The sequence below is a fragment of the Manacus vitellinus genome, unplaced genomic scaffold (assembly GCF_001715985.3).
Source record: "Manacus vitellinus isolate BGI_N305 unplaced genomic scaffold, ASM171598v3 scaffold_115_pilon, whole genome shotgun sequence".
NCBI lineage: Eukaryota > Metazoa > Chordata > Aves > Passeriformes > Pipridae > Manacus > Manacus vitellinus.
The window spans coordinates 234,018-255,586 of record NW_021938866.1 but is presented as its reverse complement, the minus strand read 5'-3'; the positions used below and the strand labels follow the sequence as shown (position 1 = coordinate 255,586).

At 44.3% G+C, this 21,569-nt stretch overlaps 1 protein-coding gene across 5 annotated transcripts in view; it reads right to left on the bottom strand.

The window, feature by feature from the left end:
* ZNF532 (zinc finger protein 532) overlaps positions 1–21,525 on the bottom strand; it is a 29,530-nt gene extending 8,005 nt beyond the window's left edge. The window contains exons 1-6 of one of the 5 annotated variants that reach the window (XM_018089090.3): positions 21,028–21,525; positions 20,121–20,230; positions 10,852–13,211; positions 7,180–7,361; positions 4,239–4,415; positions 146–308 (exon numbers count right to left, since the gene is read on the bottom strand). In XM_018089090.3, coding sequence (XP_017944579.1) covers positions 146–308; positions 4,239–4,415; positions 7,180–7,361; positions 10,852–13,185 — 2,856 coding nt within the window. In that variant the 5' untranslated portion in view covers positions 13,186–13,211; positions 20,121–20,230; positions 21,028–21,525. Of the gene's footprint in view, positions 1–145; positions 309–4,238; positions 4,416–7,179; positions 7,362–10,851; positions 13,212–18,324; positions 18,408–20,120; positions 20,952–21,027 lie in introns of those variants that run through there. The other 4 variants (XM_018089091.2, XM_018089089.2, XM_018089088.2 and 1 more) reach the window with 4 other exon arrangements.
* Positions 21,526–21,569: the final 44 nt, after the last annotated feature.

The following is a 21,569-nucleotide window of genomic DNA, read 5'->3' as shown; positions in this document are numbered from 1 at the left end:
TATTCACAGATAACCCCCTTGGAATTAACAACATCTCCCTCATCAGTCTTCTTGTTATTCTGTGCCTTTTCCCAGTATGTTCTCACAGCATATAATGCACGAAAAACGGTACCTCTGAAGGAAACAAGAGAAGATGCCTACACACCTTGATATGATCCATCATAAGCTGTTTCTGTGCATATAGAAGAGAACAGTCTGGACACTTGAAAACAGACACCTTCTGGTTTTCAATGTGCTGATCAAAGTGGCGATAGAGCAAAGGTTGTAGAGTAAACACAGTGTCACACATAGAGCATTTATATATTATTCTAAAAACAGAAGTACAATAAACAATGTCAGTCATGTAGATGATCTATTTGCAAGAATCACGATGTTAACTTTTTTCTCATCAGAGATAAGATCTGACATGTTTAAGCAATTGTTTCACACTGCCTGAAAAAAGTTAAAATTAAACTAATTCGAAATGTCCTCTAATGTCAAAATACGGGAGCACTAGAAGAAACACAAAAATAGAAAAAATTATTTAAAAGGTGCAAACAAGAAGCCAGAAAACAACAGCATATGCCAGTTACATACATAACATCAACATCTGCTCAGGATACTCTGAAAGTTCAACATCTTCAGTTTCTGAACTCTTGTTGTAGCTAAAGGACAATACACCGGTCTCAGGTTGCAAAGGCAGTATGTTTTAAGGGAGTGATTGATTCAATCATAATCAGTAACATACTTCAAGATAAGTGTATTTTTGGCAATGTCTGTGGCTTTGAAGCTCCTGAATGCCAAGCCTAGACTCTGTTAATGCTCTGAAGCTCCAACAATGCAGGACAGTATTTCCTTGATCTACCATTACAAACCTTTATCAGTCTGTCTGTCAGAGCAATGCAGAGACACTGCCAAACCCACACCTTCCTCTCCTGGAGCACATGGGACTTTTGAACTCAGCCCCTCAGCCCCCTCTGCCAGGCAGTATTCTCACCCCAGATCACCAGCCATGGCATTGGTAGTGCTGCAGGGACAGTTTGGCTGAAATCAAAGGAACCCAGCCACGGGTGCTCAGTACAGCAACAGGGGCTTCCCCTGCACAAGCAGGCTTCCTAATCCCATCTCTGTCCTACAGAGTACCTTTCATTGAAAAAACACCCCCCAAAACCCCCTGCCTGCTGGAATGCTGAATCTTCTCATTACCCATGTCAATATTCCATACCCCTCTAGGCAATTATCATTGTTCCAGAGCTCTAAGGATCACTCTGCACTGTGTTGAGAGATGACAAGAACATGGACATTTCTTCAGTGTCCAAGCCATTCTGTAAGTCCAGATGACTTTATATTAACTGAGAAAGATACTATTTTTGTGGCATAAAGCAGTCCCAGTTTCTCACTAAGATAAATGCTCCCTAAGAGAAATTCTCACTGAGATATGCTAAGATAAATGTATTATTTACACAGCATCCTCTGATGACCAATGTACTATTGTCCTGCTTTCTCTGGTGAACCCTTTGTTGCAGATCTGTATTGAATCTGCTACAAGAAAATCTGACGTATTTCTGAATCTGTGTCACATAAATATTGTAACTCTCTAAAAACACCAAGAATATACGTGTTTTCTATGGCAGCTAAAATACTTTACTCTGCTTTCACAGAAGAACTGTCTGGTAAAGATCCAAATTTCAGCCAAGTCTCTGGGCAAAGACAGTACTCACTTAAATTCATACCAACACACCTAATAGTGTTAGTTGTGACTATACACACCCAAATATTTCTTTGAGACACAGCAAAAGTATGATTTTCAGTCCTAAACAAATGCAGCCACGTATGGTGGGTTTGGTTATTTTTTATTTAATTGCAGTAGTCGGTGTTTAACACGTAACTGCTCAAAACACTGTCTGGAGCCTGGAGGCAGCTGTGCTGAGACAGGACATTGCACCAAGGCCACTGGAGTAAGGCAGGCAGCTCAAGGGGTCCCAGCACAGGGCTGGTTACTCAGCACCCACTCCTGCCCTGCAGCTACACCAACGTGGGCACGGCACACGTGCCTCCTCACTGCCCAGAACCCCGGGTTATCTCACAGTAAACACGGGTGTTGTCTCACAGGAAAATACTTTGATGTTCAGCATTTTGAAAACTTCTGCACCAGAGGGTGGTATTTCCCCTTCCCACATTTTTTTCTCTAAAAAAATGGAACTTGTGGGATAACACACTTAATACCAATACAGTAGATATCCACAGTCGGGCTTGAGAAAGAAGAATTTCTCCAGTATTCAAAAAGCTATCAGCCATGATCAAGCTTAGAGTTACAGAGAGAGCTTTGCAGAGTTGAAAGACAAGCAGCCATCCCATTTCCCTATATTAAAATAATCTCATTTCATCCCACTGAGAATCCCTGCACATAAACGTCATTTTTCATACACCAAATAGTTTTCTGCATCTGTTCTGAAACAACTGTTAGTAATGTAATTGTAAATCACACAGTTCCAGTAAATGCCAGAGGCGGGAAGCCAGATCCCTGCGAGCCCAGTTCCTGTAAACCCCAGAGTGTGCCCCCAGACAGGGCTGCTCGGGCCCAGACAGGAGCTTTGGGGCCACAGGGCCAGCCCGGGGCCCTGCCCGACCTGCTGCAGCCGTGGGCAGTGCCCTGGCACTGTCCCACACCCCGGGGCAGCAGGGAGGCTGCCAAGCATTCATGGGCACCACGCACAGGCAGCCTGGGTGCTCCACAGTGCAGCACAGAGAAACCAAACGGGACTGCACTGCCTGAAGTACAGCCTGTCAGCTCTGCTCAGCACTGGGCAGGCCAGGAACTCCAAACACTGCAAGGGCTGGGAAAATCCCACCACTTACTCTGCAGGCATTTAAGACAGCATGTGGATTAAAACTGGCAAATTTAAAGAAAACACCACTTCATAAGAGGAGCACTCAGCTATGGAGTCTGTGACTTATTACAGTAGTACTTAATAAAATTTCATTTTAGTCTTTTTATAATCAAAAATAAATTCATAAAGGAATGCAATAAGCATATCTATATTGAAAGAAAACTAATCAGAAACAGATTGGCAGATCCAAGCACAATTCACTTTTCCTATGTGAAGCATCTTACACAAACAGTGATCTTAATCTTTTGGTTTTCTGTAGTGAGAGCTATGGGAGTCTGAAACAAGTTTCAAATGTTAGTATCTCATGTCCTCTCACCCAAGATACCATCCTGAATTAAAACAAGGTATCATTTACCACCGGGCAGAAATGCCTTCATCTGGTATCAGACACACATGCCTCTGGCATTTACTGGAACTGTGTGATTTACAATCACATTACTAACAAGTTTGTTGCCATTTTGCTTTGATGCAGGTTTAAACGACTTAAATATGTTAGAAGAAACAGTGATAAACTGAATTCTTCTGAACTCTGGTTATTGCATCACATGGTACCTTGTTTCTCTGCTCTGCCTTCTATTTTCTTGAGCCTGCGACTTGTTACCGTGTGCTAGTGCTCTGTGCAGACCACAGAAAAAACACAGAGTCAACACCTGAATGTCTGCTCTCAACAGTGCACTGTCCCAGCGAGGAGGAAAAGGAAGAGAAGGGGTGCAGGGAGAGGCACCAGGCTCAGAGCTGAGGGCTGAAGTGGTCTGCACACACATCAGCACCTTCAGGAGTCCAGCAATGTTCAACACCTCTGCACAAACACCCTGTGCCCTGTGTCACCACCTTCAGCAAACCACCACATTATGCACAGCTTTTCTAGCTACAGGAAAGAACCACTTCTGCTTTAAGCCAGAAAGAGAGAGATTACATATCGGGAAAAAAGCTTATATAAACAGATAAAATCGCTTTTTCCCAACTTTTCAACCAGATGTTCTGAAAATCACCATGTAAGTGCTGATGAGTCTTAGCAGCTCGTTTTGGAATCACATTATCTTAATTCACAGTAAAAATGCAGATGAGCTAAGCAGATTAAACCATGAGACCGAGCAACACTCCAGCCACCTGTGCGAATCATTTGTGTAATTACATTTTGTAATCGCTCTTTTCTAGCGCACAGCGCTTAAAGACCTACTGCTGCAGGTTCAGGGAAATGCAACCTTCGCCCAACAAATTGCCAGCTGAAAACTCCTGAAAGCATTCCACACCCCCCAAACTGGCAGCTGTCAAGAGGTGATTTTCAGACTGCAAGCACAGGACAGAATGCAATTTCACAGGTCATTCAAAGGCAGGCAAGGGCAGGAGAAGATGAATTTTGCTTACTTTGGTTCGCCTATCTTGATACCAGGGTGTTGGGTGTAGGCATGGGAGTGTGTGCTGGGAGCAGATTTAAATGCCATGGGACAGATAGGACACTTGTAAAAGACTTCACAGTGACAACCTTGAATGTGAGACTTGAGAGCCGCCACGTCCGAGTAGACGACGTTGCAGTGCACGCAGCTGTGGAGAGAGCAGAGAGTCAGGGCTGGGCCCAGTCACAGGGACAAACTGCAGAAACTCCCTCATTCTGCCCATTCAAACAGCCCAGTTCAAATCAACAGAACCACTGATTTGGAGATCACAAAGTAAGGGGCAAGAAATTTCACGCATTTGAATTTAAGAACCTAAGAGATATGAGGTCAGAACGTGTTTTTGTGTTATTACAGTAAAACAGGAAGAGGGGTGGACAGAGGAATATTCTATTGATTGCAGAAAGAATGCTTAAATCCTCTGCACATTTGTAAAGAGATTTTACAAAATGAATTTTTATCACATGCAGTGGATTGTTTAAGGTGCACCACAGCAATTTAGAAATGACCACCAAACGGAAAACCAGTAAGGAAAATATTTGCACCATTTCCCTTGTTTAGATGTAATGAAGACATACTGGTAATGATTTTCTGTACATGTAATCAAATCAGCACTTGGATTTAAACTCGGGGAAACTAAACTGAATCTCTACAATCATATCAGTATATCAGATTGGAATTCAGAAAATACTTTTCAAAAACATACTTCTGCTGTGTCGAATATTTGTGACCTTTCCGCATCTATTCTAAAATGAAACAATTAAAAAATTGAATTAATATTAGAACATAAGGATGTTTTTACACAATGATCTCTTTTAGTGCCCTACATCTCCAGTAGTAAATGCTACCAAATCAGTCCAAGAACATACTGCAATCAGCAATTAAAAAATACCCTGTCAAATGAACCAATTTCGCATTGACCAGTACTTTGCACTAAGGGTTTTACAATTTAAACACAGAAGGCCTCTGCCCTTCCAGTATTTTGTCATCTATTATGGCAGTATGATTGTTGTCAAATCAGTTTTTAGATGGTTTTAGTGTCCTGATGATAGCAATAAAGCAGGAAATACACATTGCATTCAAGGATCCCATTTTCCTCTTAAAATTTATCACCCTTGAATTTTATGAAGCATCATCCTTTCTTTTCTGGGCACTTAATTTACATTCTTAATAGTATTCATCAAGTTTACACCCATCTAGTCTCTGCTTGCCAATGCATCCTCTCAAGTAGATTGTCCTGGTCTTTTGGGGGTCTGTTCAGATCTTCTCTGCTCATGCAGAGCTGAACCCTTCTCCCCAGCTGCACACAGTGTGATCCTCCCATTACCACATCTACTCCCCAGGTGTCACCTCTGCAGAGCATCTCCCACCTCCCCACCCCAGGTCTTGACTTTCTGCTCTCGTGCTGATCTAACTGATCCTCAGCGTCCACCGCTGTCTATGACAACACTTGGTAAGGCCCAAGCCTTCACCTCAGGGGCTGCTCTAACAGCTTGCTTGTTTTCACCTTGGCAGGATGCAGGTAAACTTTCAGGTTCAAGTTTTCCCCTGGTTTAGTCCAGACAAGTGGCCTAACTCACTGGAATCAAGCAGAAGCCCTTGGCAGAGGCCCTTTGGAAAGGCAGGCCAGGGTGTGCTGCTCCTCAGGCAAACGCCCTGCACTGCTGAGGGGTCTGAGAGACATTAACATTCCCAGATACTGCTTTTCTTTGCCTGGGTCACTTTGGTTTAGTCTCACCAGATCAAGAAATTCTGACTCAGTGTGACACGAGATGTTTATGAGACATCTTGGGAAGTTTAGTGAAGGATTTGTGAGCGTGCTGGTGTTCCTGGGGCAGAGGAGTCCCTGGAGGCGATTCTGTGTACGAGCCCTAGAGACACAGGCCAGAGGGAAGGGCAGTGCAGTGCAGGGAGCAGAGGCAGGAAATGTAGGACAAGACAGACTACTGCTTGGGAGAAAAGGGGAAAGAGAATAACCCAAAGAAATGCAAAGAGCTTGGAGCTGTGTCAGGATTCAAGCTGAAAACAGGCGCCTGATGCAGTAAAAGTGCTTTCTTCCCTTAGTGGAAGATTGCACAGCCACTCTGGAAAATGAACTGTGGCACCTTAAAGGGGGAAGGAGCTACCAGCTGTAAGATTTAAAATCCCCCTTTTCCAGTGAGACAGGGTGAAATGGAAATGTTTTAGGAGTGCTGAGCAAAGCTCGGTGGTACAGGCGGCTCTTCCGATCACCTGCTGTGCTGCCTGCCATTCCCTGCAAGGAGAATTCTAAGATGAAATATTTTTTCAAGCCTTTCAAAGCGTAACATTTCTATGAAATGCCTCTGCTCCCCATTTTCTCACTGAGTTGCCATTACAAGGCAAAGTAAAAATAAAAGGGAAACTGAAGAGCAACAAAGGAGAACCAAAAGACCAGGCTGTTTGAGTGAGAAAGGTAATCTGCACGTGATGTAAAGCCAAGGAGTCTTGACTTCCCACAGAAAGGAGAACAACCAGGCAGGTGCAGTATGCCCATCAACACCATGACAATACATTCTGGAAGTAAATACTGAAAATGACTGTTCTACCAGAGAGAACAATCTAGAATTCAATAATTTGAAAAAACTCAAAGTTTTTTTAAAAACCTGAAATTAAGGCAATGCCTCTGAATTCTCTAGACTTTATAAGCAGTGAAGTCCTGAACCTGTGTGACACTAGCTAATATTCTGATTTAATCATATGTAAAAGTGGATGCCCAAACAAAGCAGAATCCTAATGTATTTATTCCAAAATCTGTAACACTAACAATACTGTTGCCATGACAACCTTAGGCCCATGAAGCTGTATTCTCCAAACAATACTTATGAAACTGGAAATTTACTTTTAAAAGCATAAATTGTACATAAATTGACAACAAAAGCAATCATTATACTGACCGAAACCCAACTCTTCGGGTATAATGCAGGCAGTTCTTAGTGACATGGGTCTGGAAGTGGACAGATCTGCAGATTGCTCCACATTCAGGGCACGTGTATGGAGATTTATGCTGATGAATTCTCTGGTGTGATGCAAAACTGCACTGGTTAGGAAGCAGCATCTGGCAGATATTGCATGTCTTCTAAACGATAAACCAGAATAGATGAGACAATAGGTTTGGTTGAGCTCTACTAAGGCTGTGTCAAACACTGCAATACAGCAAATAAAGGTTAAACAGCATGGCTGGGACGGGCCCGAAGGAAGCAGCAAGTACAAACACAGGCCCTGCTGACAGAGCTGGCAGGTGCTGGCTGCCAGACCCACTGGTGTTCTGGGCCATCCTGACACCACAGAGCTCCTTCATTTCACCACTGACCACAGGAGGTGCACGTGGGTTTACAGAAATATTACTCAGGTGCCTCCCAAAATTACCTTGATAGCACAAGGGGCCTACATACACCTCGAGAATCAAATTATTCTATTATTTCTTATGACTTGGGACTTGTGAATCTCACCAGTGACTTACAAAGAATTAAAATCAAACCCAAGACTCTTTCCTGACATGGGTATTTATAGGAATGTTCTCTGTAAGAGTCTGGCAGATGTACTGATGTGCACTCTCTGCAAGAACACAGACCAGAACCAGAACTCCAGAGCTGCATTATCAATCATTTACTAACATATGCCTGAAGAAATCCCAAAATAAATGCTCTGTGAGCATGATGGCCTGGTGTTTGAACACAGTCTCCATCCAGAGGTCTCCAACAGCTACAGCTAGAAGTGGGGGACTCACACTCCCAGGCTGACTAGAACTGGTTTGGGGTCTCCAGTTTAGCTTAAAGGCAAAATCCTGACTGGCCATGACTCTGCCACATTTACTGGGCTTCAGTATCATTCCCCAAATCCATCTTTGGCCGTTTCTGTGTTAACAAGCTGCAATGTAGTACTGGGGAATCTGCAGCATTATTTCATTATGTAAGAAAACAGCAAAACAGAACTTCTTATTCCAGCAGCAAAAACATCTGAGTGTTTCACAGCCCTTCCAAAGCCTCTGGCCTGCAGCACTAGCGAAGGAAACTGGGATGTGATGCCACAGAGGAGCTGTACAGCATTCCAGCCCCAGCTCAGTGACCTCTCTGAGCCTGCAGAAAGCTGCCTGCCAGACTCGTCTGCTGACCCAACATGCCAGTAATGCTCTTGGTTAAGGCCCCTGCTCTGCTATTTCGATGAGCACAGAAAATGTTTAATTGTAACTGATTACAGTAGAACAAGAAGCATCTACTGTGAAATTCTGACATTCAGCACATTTGCTTACCATTTTATTTTGGGCTTATGGTGGCATTAACTTCAGTTCTCTCATTCCAACCCACACCAAAATAAAACAGTTTGTGAAAATCATCACCTGCCTGCATTTAAAGTCAAAGTTTCAGAAAAAAAAAAGGGTTAGAAGGAAAAATGGTGGAGGTGGAAAATAAAGATACACAAGAACGCTGAGCATGAAGGAAAATGAGCTATGCAGTTTCCATGGGAGCTATACCCTCCTATCTGTAACTAGGATAAATATTAACACTCATTAGCCCAGATTTGCTACCTTCTTCTCCCTAGTAAGTAGATGGGGGTTTCATTTAGCCAGAAAATCTATCAGCGAGTGGCCCCATTCCCTTTAACAAGAATATTAATGGAAATACAACATTACAGAAAGGTAACAACTTTATAGGGAACATATTTTCATTGCTAGGGCTGTTCTACCATTGTTTATTTTAAATGAAACATTCTACCTTCATAACAGGAGTTTCAGGAGAACGAGAACACTTACTTACTGCTTAGACTCATTGAAAACACATTTTCCTTTCAAGAGCATTTTTCTTTCAGGAGACATTTTCCTTTCAACAGCAATTAGATGGGCAAAAGCACCAGATAGAGGGAGAAAGGGAAGGGCAAAAGGTTTAGTTTACCTGTCCATAAAGACAAGGGCCCCCCAAAAGTGAGCACGTCACTTTATCTTCGTTCTTCTCTTTTTTTTTTCCTCCATTTTAGCCTCATCCTCCCAACCTATTCTCAGAATATCGCTCTGTCTCTCATCCACTTGCTTTATCTTGGGGCCTTCTTACTTGCTTGATTTTTCCAGTATCAAGAACAACAGGGTTTTTGCAAGGACTACTGGATCTTAGATGGGATGCTACCTAACAGATCTATTATGGGAAAGAATCCATCTGCCACCAGTAAGCACCAGCAAAGCAGTCAGGTAAAAATCCAAAGACCTGAGTATTAAGTAACTCGAGCTGGTGCAGAATATACTTATGGTCAGCCATTAGATACTGTTTAGAACTGCAGCAAGGTCTAAGGATGGAACACATCCTGCTATCCAACTCAGGCAGGCACCCCTGCAGTACCTTACAAAGAGGAGGTCACTGGAATGGCATTCCTCTGGGAATGCAGGCTCTCAGTCTGACTCTGCTAGCCAGCTAGGAAAGGAGGAGCTGAGGCAGAGCCCTATCAGCCACAGCCAAGGTTGTTTCCACATGCAAATCTCTTTACATTCCAGCCTGCAGAGGTGGTTCAGAACAGGTCCTAAGTGCAGCAAATAGATCCTGACAGGACCCTCCTGTGACTACCTGCATTTCTTCCTAACTGCAGGACCTAAAGTCTATCCTGTACACTGCTGTGTGATTCCCAGGAATATTCCCGGGGCATTACTGTCTTGAGCACGCATGCAGGTTTTCAGCTTCCCCCATAGCAAGAAGCTGGATCACCAAGCTCAACTGAATGCTTTGAAACACAGCAGAATCCCTTTTAATTGGCACGCCCCAACAGAGATCCAACTGTATCGTTTAATTAACCACCCTGGCTCCTACAGGATTATAAAATACATCGCACACTGATTAATAGTAAGTTTTATTGAATGACGGATTTCTTTCAGGTTAGGCCACGTACATTAGCAAAGAATTTTAAAATGGTTTGTAAGTTTAACTCATTAGCACTCGTAAGAGGAAAGGAAACCCAACTAACTAAACCAGTGGTCACACCACAGCAAGGAATGGTGCCAGTGAACAGGGCTTTGCACTTTTTAAGGAAGACCTGAGGCAAACAGCAGGCATTGCTGTCAGTAGTCAGTGTGCCATTTGTCACTGCCTGAGTCCCTGCAGGTGAGAGGAATGCCTCGCTCACTTAGGGGCTAGATGAGAACTCTCAAAGCTGAGGACCAATCAAGAACAAATCACTTAAAGCTACCATTCAGGTCGAACAGACGGCTGTTAATGAGGGTGCCAATTAAGTGGATTCCACGGGCTAGTCAAATTCCAAAGCACAGAAAGAATCATTAAAGTATTATTAGTAAAACCTATTATTACTTTCAGGATTAAAATGTTCAGCTGTAAGAAAGCTAATGCTAAATTTTAGCAAAAATATAGTGTCAATTTCAGACTTCAGGGCCTAAAAAGATTCTAAGAGAAGTCTTATTTAAAAAGTGTTGGCATTAACTATGTAAGTGCTTGCAAGACTTTTTGTGGTTTTGGTTTATCATTTTAATCACGGAGGTTCAGATAATTAACAGCTAAATGGAAGTAAAAACATATCCAAAGTCTCCTAGGCTTATAGATGAAACATTGGAATGTAAACATAGGATACTCTACTTGTCCACTCGTGTCTGCAGCCTGCTGGAAATGAGTTGCAAGAGATGTCTCATCTTGGAAAACTTCATTGCACTCCAAACACTTTAGACTATGTCTACAGAGTTTGGATGGATCTTCGTCTAGCGGCATAGCTGGAATGACAGGAGAGCTCGCCGGGGCTGAGATCACTGTCCCAGTTAAGCCAGACTGCATCTTTGTTACGGAGTGCGTGCCAGTTCCCACCGCGCTCTGGAGCAGGGATGCAGCAGTATTGCTGGAAGGAGATGCTATCATTTGATCTGCTGGGACCGGTTTTAGGATCAGGTGGGAACACTGCATCACAACGCCCTTCTCCTTGTGTCCACGAGCGTGTGACAGGAGACTGCATTTATTGTAGAAAACTAAATTCTTTGTGCAATGGTTGCAAGTCACTTCAATTCGCACGCTCCTCCTGTCATAGTGCTGGGTCAGGCTCTTCTCGAGAGCAAACGAGTCACCACACTCCAAACACTTGTACCCTCGTGTAGGTAGCGTGATTCCGGCATTGGCAGGGGGACTGAGGTTTGGGATGTAAACTGGCACGGGATTGACGCTGCTCAGCACCTTATTGAACGCTTCCACTACAGAACTCTGTAGGGATGACACCACCTGCACCCGAGACACTTTTTTCGAAGGCTGTGAGGCTGCTGCAGAAATTATTGCCTGCTTGATTTGCTGCTGGGGTTTGGTGAGCACTTGGCGCAGTTCAGAGGTGGTTTGAGCACCCTGAGGCAGAAGGTTAAGGTTGGCGAGATGGACCGTCTTTGGCACGAGTTTGGCACTGGCAAGGCTCGAGGCTGGCACCACCACCGTCTGCTGCTGGATGGCGTTGGCGGCTTTGATGATGGCGCTGCTGGCGCTCTGCACGGACGCGGCAGAGATGACAGTGGCCTTCACCGTGGTGTTGTTAGCGAGCTTCAGGTTGATCACCTGGGAGCCCGCTGTCTTCACTGCCGACACGGGCAGGAAGGCAGTAGCCACGGGTTTGATAGTGACCTGCTTGGGGGCAAGCTCTGTAGATCCAACTGCATTGGTGACAACTGAGGACTGGAGAGGAGCTCTGGGAGGAGAGGAGAGAACGGCAGCAGAAGTTGGCGAGGACAGCAGAGATGTCATGGAAGTTACCATGGAAGCACTCTGCTCTGGCTTTTTACCTGAGTCCAAATCAACTTCTGGCAACACTCGAGTAACAGTTCTCTTGATCTCCCCAGAAGAAGTCTTGATGGTTTTTATACGAACCTTAGGAATTGCTGGTGTCGACCCTGCAGGGGAGGACGGAGACCCTTTGCTGCTGTTCTCACTCGATACACTCCTGGGACTGTCAGGTGGTTTGACAGATGGCTTCTTGGCACCATCAATGAGACTCTGAGACTCAGGTGACTTTTCAATAGCCCGGGGACTTTCACTTATGTCTTTTGGTAACGGAGAAGACTCTCCTGAGTTAGACTGTAAATCCTTACTGCTATCTGTAGCTGCCTTTTTAGCACTCAGGGCTGCGATTGCAGCAATGCAGGAAGAAAGCTTTGCTGATGACTTTGCTTTGGACTGGGAAATGCTGGCAAGATTTGTGTCACTTTTTTCAGTACTCAGTTTTCCATCAAGTACTCTGTTTTCAATAAGCTTGTCAGAATTGTCTTTTAGCAATTTGTCCTCTGTTTTTCGAGCTTTAAAAGGCTCAAAGACGCTTAAATTGACAGAGTTTGTCTCTGTCTCTCGTTTAGCAACTTTATTTTTATCTATACTACTTGAAACTGGGATTCCAGGTTTAATCAAGTTCTCCCCTCCAAGTGCCTTTAGTTTGTCATATTCCTGCTGAGACAGAGATCCTGCCAAGACGTTTGCTCTGAAATTTGCACGCATGTCCTCTTTATCCGGGGGGTCATCCACCTCAATCCTTTCATCATCATCAAATTCTTCAGCACTCGATATTGGGCTGAACTGGTTGAAAGCTGAATCCTTCAGCGTAGTCTCAGAAGCTGACCCATCATCTTTAAGTGACTTCCCCTCCTCTTTACTGTAGCTCTCGAGAGCTGATGATGTTAGAAAGCCATTGTGCAAGCCATTGCCTGTGGAATGGTGGCCATCCTTGTCCACGCCCTCGGAGGAGTCGATGGTACGCACGTTCTTCACAATGACGCTCACGCCAACGTCAGAGGATGACGGGGCATGAGAATCTTCCTCGGGGTGAGCGTTTTGTTTTATGTGGCTGTCGTGGTCATCATGTCCAGATTCAATAGCTGCCTTGGGATCAACCATGTCTGGTATGTCAAAGGCTGCAAGAAGATCATCGAAATCTGGGGTCTTCATATCCCCCATGGTCACGTATTTGATTGGAAGCAGATCTGTAAAATAAGCATATGAGCATTACTTTAAGCTCTAGTCTTACACCAAGAGCTATAGTAATTCATCAGCTCCACGCACAGTAACCTGGCCATTTCATTCTGGGCCCAAATTTCAGGGACTTTCCTCCTGTGCCCTCTCCTACACTCCCTCCTATCCTGGCCAACATACACTGTCATTACAGCAAGATACCTGGATGTTTGTGAAATAAGGGGAGGCATTTGCAATTTCTCCTGTCTTGATTTTCCTTAACATTTGCACTATCAACCTGATGAGTTTTCTTGAGATGGTAACAATCTGTAACACTCAGGTATTCATCAGTTCATCAGCACTGGCTACCTGGAAGTCATTATGAACTTTAAGAAGGCAGAGGAGGAAAATGTTTACAGGATACTGAAATACACACAGACATTTCAGGCAACACCTTCACAGAAATACAGAAGGGTTTTGAAATTTGTTGACATGGTTCACTTAATAGTTTTGTGGCTTTGTCTAACTTATTAAGTCCTAAATACAAAAATAAACACATACATAATATCAAAATTACAAAGCAAGTTTCTCTACGAATTAAATGGAAAAGATTCCAGAGACCAGAGCATATAAAATCCATGTAAATCCACACAAAGCCTTGATGCAGTTACTCTTGATCTGAGGTACTAATTATTTGCATTCTGGCTGTGCATCTGTCATACCTGTCTTTCTGCAGTTGTTGTAAATACTCAAAAAGAACTAGAAAATCACCCTAGCCTGAAACCTCCTCTAATTACATATCCTGGAGTTTAATTAACATTTATCAATAGCAATGAATCAAAGTCCGCTTACCCATTATTTCCTCTTAAAGTATATTTAAGTATATTTCCTCTTAAAGTATGTTTAAGATCAGAACTGCCCAGCACAGGAGACCCATCTGTCCTTTCCTGAGGAACTCCTTCAGTTGGGCTCATTCCAAACCAGGAAAGTATCTCCACAGAATTCCGGGCTCTCCTGAGCTGAACTCCCAAATGCCCCCCCAGGAGAACACTGCACAGAGCTGCAGGGCTCTGCAGGAGGGACCCCCGTGCTCTGACACAGCTGCAACCAACACAGAGGGCTTCTGCTCCCTGGGGGACCCAAAATTACTGCTGCCCTTAGCAAGAGCTCCTCTCATTCTTCAGAATGCAAAGCAATCAAAGTTAAACAAAAAGGAACAGAGGGCACGGCCAGTCATGACATGCAAAGAGGTGAAGTTCTAACCTGGCCCCTTTATTCATCTCTCCTCACTATTCTAGTGCACCCATCTGAAGGTTCAGGATTTAAACCCCAGCTGCCAGGACTCTGCAGCCACATTCCTCCCTATTTTTTTTCCTCTCTCCAAAAACCTTTCAGTAACTCCTTCTTTTAAGGAGATAACTCTGCCTTTTATTCAAGATCAAAATCAACTGACACCTTGGCTGCCAGACAAGCTGTTAGCCTATTCCTTCTCTGGGCCAACATGATGCCTGTAAGTACTTCAGAACAGGAAATGAGGCAAGCTCCTGGTTCCCCAGGAAATCAGGATTTTCCAGAAACTGGAATTTCTTTGAGAAGGGCTCTGAGAATGCTTGAAAAAAGTTAAACAGAAAACCAGTTTTTTTAAAAATAGAAGCATTACTTTGCTTACTTATTATTCAGTGATAAAAGTAACAAGGAAAAAATATCTGCATATGGAATTCCAATAGGAATTACACAGCTAGGGAGCCATGGAGCAGTGAGGTGAAATGCTTCTGGGTTCTGCCCAGAAGACACCACCAAGTCTTACAAAAGATAACGGACCTGAATATACCTTTCTCCATGACTTCCAAGAATCCCATAGGTTTTAGCCAAAGGAAGGTACTTGGCTGTTCCACTGCCTTACTTCTCCCAGCTCACGTGTGGTAACACATTCCAGGGAAGCACTCACTTGGAGAGTTATGTCAAAACAAGAACCAGTGCATGAGAACTCTTCTGACCGTGGAAGAAGCAAGCAGGACAAGCAGGGCTTAGAAGTAAACATCTGCTTCTGAAGGACTGATAAAGGCAGATAAAGGCTTTTTGTTTTCCTGCATGGAATTGCTGTCACTCCTCCTCAAGCCCTGTATCTGTACCCGTTTCAGATGGAAGGACTCCAGACACATGAGGAAAAACAAACCTACCCTTTCATGTGCTCTGCCGAGGTGGGGGGGACCAGAGAAACACACAGACTTTTTTTACTTTCTAAATAAGATTTATCTTGTAACTCTGGCTTTAGGACACCTGCAGCTGGGGCACAGCATTCTCCACAGAAAGACCAAGCTGCCTAGAAATCCTTGCTGTAATGAAAGGATACTTTCTGGAGTAAAGCTGAGCAATTGTAAACACTCAAACCAGAGTCATTTTGGGGAAGCAGAACAGCCTAATGATGACAAAAAACCAGAATGCTCTGGGGCAGCTCCAAGACAGGTCCTATCTCCAGACCACTCAAAACCCTAATTTTTGTCAGGTACAAGAACAACTTCAAGCTTTCCAGCCTAGCGAGGACAAATAATCCTCCTCCCTTTCCAATACTTTTCCAGTTAATATTCTCTATGCATGAAGTTTTCTCTTGTTTCTGGATCATAAGTATGGTCTTACATGCTCAATTTTTATTCTTTTATTTACTTGTTAACCTTTGAAGAACCAACCACCTTTTCCTCTTTGACACCTACCCTCCCATTCATCCAGTTCTTCCAAACTGCTGAACCACAAGTCCAATGACTTTATACACTTGCTTTAGCTGTATCAGCCCTGTCTTTTCTGCTTTTTTAAACTCCTACCCTTTGCCTTCAAATCCCATGTAATTGTCTATACTTACAATATCTAACTCCTTGCTTTTGGTCAAACAACTACTCATCTTCAGCTTCCCTCAGCAGCAAATCTATTGAAGGATATAGGAAACCCTCCAGCTCTAATCTTCATCTCCCTATGGCATTCATGTTCTTGGGACCACAGTCCTTTACCTTCCCTAAACTCTTTGTACTGTTCTTCCCTCCGTTTGTGGTTGTGGACTCTTTAGGGCAGAGACCTTTTCTTTTGTATGTTCTTCTGAGCAAACCAGTGTTCTTTTCAGCCCTGTGAAACCAGAGACACGGCTTCTCAGGGTCTGGCACATGGCAGTGTCTTGGTTCTGGTACAGCCATACACAGCTATTATTACAGTTACACTACTCCAAAGCAAAATTCCAAAAGTCTGGAATAACTACTCTTATGTCCAAACAAAAGTAACGAGAGTAATTAGATCAGGCTCACTCTGGAACAAAATGCCTACACGGGGAGCAATACCAGCCCAACTAGCACAAAAGCATACTTTTCCTTTACAGTTTCTGTATTGTTATGCCAAGAAACTTCATCAGGTAGAGAAGACTTAAGTGATTCAATCAGAATTACAATAACATATATCCTAACATTAGGCAAACTTCAGCCTAATAGGCAGAATATGAGCAGTTCATGAGCTATTCAACAAATATTAGTAGTTATGACTGACTTACACTTCCAATCATTTCCTCTGAAAGCCAAGCACTGTAAAGACAGGCAGAGCAATGTGCTAACCTAACCACAAACCCTTCTTCAGGAAACAGGAACCACATCTCAAATCACAGCCTCGCTGCTCTGACACCCTCAGCAGGCGAGGGGCACGTGCAAGAGGTCACTTCACCCACAGCCAGCCATGGCTCTCACACTCCTTTGTGTCAGCTTCTCTTGCCCCATGGAAGGGCACGTGGCTTGCTACTGCTGCAAAACCCAAACACCTGCTTCCAGAAATCCCAGAAATTCCTTTCATAAGAGGCATAGTAATTCTTGTCCTAAGAATTTTTCATTTCTTAGGATAAAGGTCTCATTTACCATCCACAGCATCAATAAGGTCATGCCAGTCCTAATGTGTCTCCACATCTTTGTGAAGTATGGGGTGTTTCACGGTGACAATTTATATGAAGCAACTTACTCTTTCAATATTATACACCAAATCTATCTGCCTTCAAAAAAAGAGGAAAATCCAATTTGCCTCCATGCACAAGACTCAGTGAGTAAAGACTTAATCCAAAATTTTGACAGCCAAAATAGTACTACTGTAGTTTATGACTCCTTAGGAGCCTCATCTTGTAGTCCAACCCATCAATGAACTGGGTATCTCAAGTTCTCTTTGGGTAGGAGAAAACAGGCAGGGAAAGAGAAGGGAAAGCCTCTGGAGTCTAAACCACCTCTAGCACAGCTTGAAAAAGAACCACACACAGCTGGTTCAAAGGTCAGGATGTTCAGCCTTTGGCTGGAAAAAAGGCCAGGGATGTTTCAGCCCATGAGCAAGGAACCTCCCTCCCCAGAGCATGGAGCTGAACAGGCCATCCCCAGCTACAGCTGGCCACATGGAAACTACCTGGATGTATCCAGAGATCCAGGCTAGGGGCTGGGCCTAGACACTTCCCCAATTCCTCCTAAAATGGAACTGAATTCCTGAAAAACAAGGAAATCCACCCACCAGTCTTTCTGCACTCTACTTAAATTATAAACATGCCTTAATTTTGTGCTTCTGTATGTAAAATAGGCTGTGACAATAACACGGGAATAATTCAGATGTACAGCCACAATGGACAGAATTTTAAGGTTCCAGAACTGCTGCAGATTCGAATCCCATTGTGAGTGGCACAGCCTCCCCGCCCCTTTGCTCTAAGGTGTTTCTTTGTGAAGGGGGTGGCAACTGTGGCAGCTGCAGCCAGTCTGAGCCACAGCTCTCCCAGCCAGGCACTGCCCAACAGAGCAACGACAAGACCCCAAAACGTCAGGGTCAAGTTTGGGTTTTTCTGAACACACATTCCTGGCTCTCTGTATGCATATTTATATTTTAACACACGGTCATATGATTAAGGAAACAACAGTTAGTTAATTCACTCCAAAGGGGCTTGGAATGTGATAAATCCTTACCCTCCTTCTGGAGATCAGATACCTGAGACCAGCCTCAATGCAAAATGAGATCCTGGGTGCTGATACAGAGGACCAGCCCTCCAGCATCAGCAGCATTTTCTGCTGGAAAGCTGGCCTGCGTGCAAAATCCCAGTCTCCTGGTGAAGAGCATTTACAGATATTATTAGACTGAAAAAATACAACTCACCAAGAACACTGCAGACTCCAGCATCTAGTCAGGTTTCTATCTTACAGCCTACAAAAATCCTTGCAAATTCAAAATCTTCGTTGCTAAAAATAAAAATTTGTAGTACAGATAGCGTTCAAAAACCCAAACAAAACAGATCCATAGAATCTTGTATCAATTCAAGAACTCACAGTTTTAAAGCTGCTTACTATTCTGGTAGAGAGAAAAAACCCCTAAAAGGTGCTCTCATGTAACAGATGAGTTTTAGCTGACGCTTGGAAAAGAACACACGTCCTATCATCAAGAGAGACCGCTCCTCTCATGCAACAAGAGCTCCTGTTTGCCAGCATCGCCCTGCAACAGACGTCCCCAGTCAAACACACTGCATCCCAGTGCTGAAGGACAGGAGCAGAAATCAGCACAGTGATCTGTCAGGCATTTTGCTCAATCCCAGGCTATTCACTGCCCTGCCAAACCTGAGAAACAACACATCACAGCTGCAGGAAAAACCGCAACCCCAGAATTTCAGGCTAAACGTTAGCACGCTATTTTCACTTTTCTACAATTAATAGCTCGACACCTTATGTAATGTACTGCAGTCAGAAACAAAAAGGTTTCCTTGTATTGTCACTGGGATGCAGGCACCCTGCCTATCATCAGCCAGCTCACAACTTACCCAATATCCACAACCTCTCAAGGCTTTTAGGACTATCTGCTGAGCGCAGAGGAGAGGACACTCATTTCACACCACAACAGAGTACTTTCAATGTTCTGCCTCCATATTATCTTGATTGTAGACTACCCAACCAGCTAACACAGCTAGGACTGGGTAGATTTCCTAAAAATCACACTGGTTCTGATTCTAGAGTTGCTGATTTCCTGTTATAGGAAGTAACAGTTCTAGCAAAGAATCCCCAAGGCAAAATGTTTAGTGATCCACTGTGTAAGCCCTAACAGCCTTTGTTCTTCCCTTTGCTAGATTCATTACTGCTTCCTCCTCTCTCCCCCTCTCCCTGTCTCTGAATCCTTCCGCTTTCACTGTAAGATACAAATGCCAGCTCAAATCTAAGTACACATTTATTTTTCATATGAGAAAAAAACCCCACAACCCCCTGTCCATTATCCATTGCTTTGAGTTAAAAGCAGTCACCCCTCAGGAGCTGATGCACTGCCCATCCGGTTTCCTCTTCTGATTTCATTACTGCACAATATTATAATTCATGCCACTGATAATGCGCTGGAGCTCCATCCAACCCCCCAAAATACATCTTTCCACTTGGCTGCTGCAAAATCCTCCCCAGGTTACAACAGTCTAAGAAAAGCCATCCATACTATTTATTTTGTCCGGCTTTTTTCTCTCTAGGAGATATCAAGTACATGCTTAACACTGAAGACCTTAATTCAAAACCAAGTGTTGGGTCACTCAGATGTGGCCAAACAATAACCTGTAAATAATCAGACAGCAAATTCTGCATGTGAGTCTGTAATACAGCACAGAACAGCTCACTGCCACAATTGGTCCACAATTTATGATTGTCACTCAGAGGCCTATTCCATATCACTGCATTGTGAAAACAATGTATATCTGGATATATTTCAATGAAAATAGTGTATTTAGCCAGGATATCACTAAGTCTTTAAAAATAAGAGCTTTAATCCTATTAAAACTGGAGGACCTTAATAGCATTTCTTCGGTAACACTTAAACAATTGTCTCCTTCCTAATGTGCCAAGTGTGCAATGAGGAGTCCGATTTACTTCTCACACACATGTACCTACACGCTATTGTTATAATCAGCACAAACCACCACGTCTCACCTTGTGAACCTTGACCTTTGAAAGATTTTTTTAGCCGGTGCTCAGTTACTGCCACAGCCGCATTACCTCTGCAAACACCAAAGGGTTAAAGGCAGCCCCAATCAATAGGCCTACAAGGAAAAAAAAAAGGGAAAACCAGTATGCCTTACAGCATCTTTGCAATGCTTTTATGCACAATTCTACAACAATACTGTTTCCTTTTGGCCTTAGAGAAAGGCACAGCAACCCCCCCCTTAACGTCCCCTAAAGAAGCAAACCACAAGACAGCACCCTGTAAATAAAACCGCATGCAAAGCAGCATCCTCAGTCACAAGCATAACTACAATTACAAATCATTCAATCCATTTTATGTAGTTTAGTTTTAAAATAGACTGCATAACCAGTGTCCCACCCTTGCAAAGCAAAAATATTTTAATAAGGGTCATAAATCTCAGCTCTTGCCCATTCCTTAAGCATAAAAAGGCACGAAAAGCCAAAGTAATCTCAGTTACTGCAAATATGTACATTTACATACAGAACCCTTTATGACTACGTTAGCCACATACCAGTGCTGTGTGTCTAAAGTGTGCATTCACATACTGTTTTGGGATGGTATCTTTCTGCAAGCTCCTCTGCTTTTGGCTGCCATGAAGGGAGGAAGCTCTCCCAGTGTAGTAGCTCAGTGACTGCATTGTGTTCAGGAGCTGATCTGCCTCAAACCAGTTCCAGCCGGTTCTGGTCACCCTACATAAAAAGCTATGGCAACCCTCGCTGAGTTGCCAACAAGTCCCTGAAAATCGCAGGGGCTGTTTTTTGTGTGGCGTGGGGCCGGCGCAGCCCTGTGCCCCGGCTCCCCTCCTGCCCGGCCCACGCAGCCCCTGCTCCCCAGAGCCCCCCGCACGCTCCCTTCCTCGCCTCCCCCACTTACCTCCCACAACCTGGCTGAGAGCTGGGAGTGTGTGCGTGCCTGTCTGTAGCTAACAAAGAGACCGCAATAAAAATCCTCATAGGATCTCTCTTGCAGCACCAGGCAGGCTCGGCCACAGCCCTGGGAGACAGGCTGCTAACCCGGGCTGCTCCCCCTCTGCTCCCACAGCACGAGGGGTGGCTGCTCACACACGTCACATCTGCCCCCTCATGCCCACGGCCGAGGGGTGCCTGAGCGAGGGCTTCTCCCGTCCGCCCTCCCCACTGCTCGCTGCAGCTGGGGCCGCCCGAGTGGCATTTTCGGAGCTCTGGGCAGCATTGCTAGACAGAGTACCCACACGCGCGCCTCCCTCCCCTCAAGAAAGCCATTTCCGCAGCAGCAAGATGCCTGCAAAATAGTTCCTTTGCCCCCTCCTCGCAGTACCGAGTTGGCCGCTGCGCTGGTTTTTTTTTCTTTTGCTATTCGACTATGCTGGAGGCCCTAAGAACCAGCGAGCTGCAGCCCCGGGCTGGGCAGCCCCCCCGGCCGGCACCCCCCGCCTG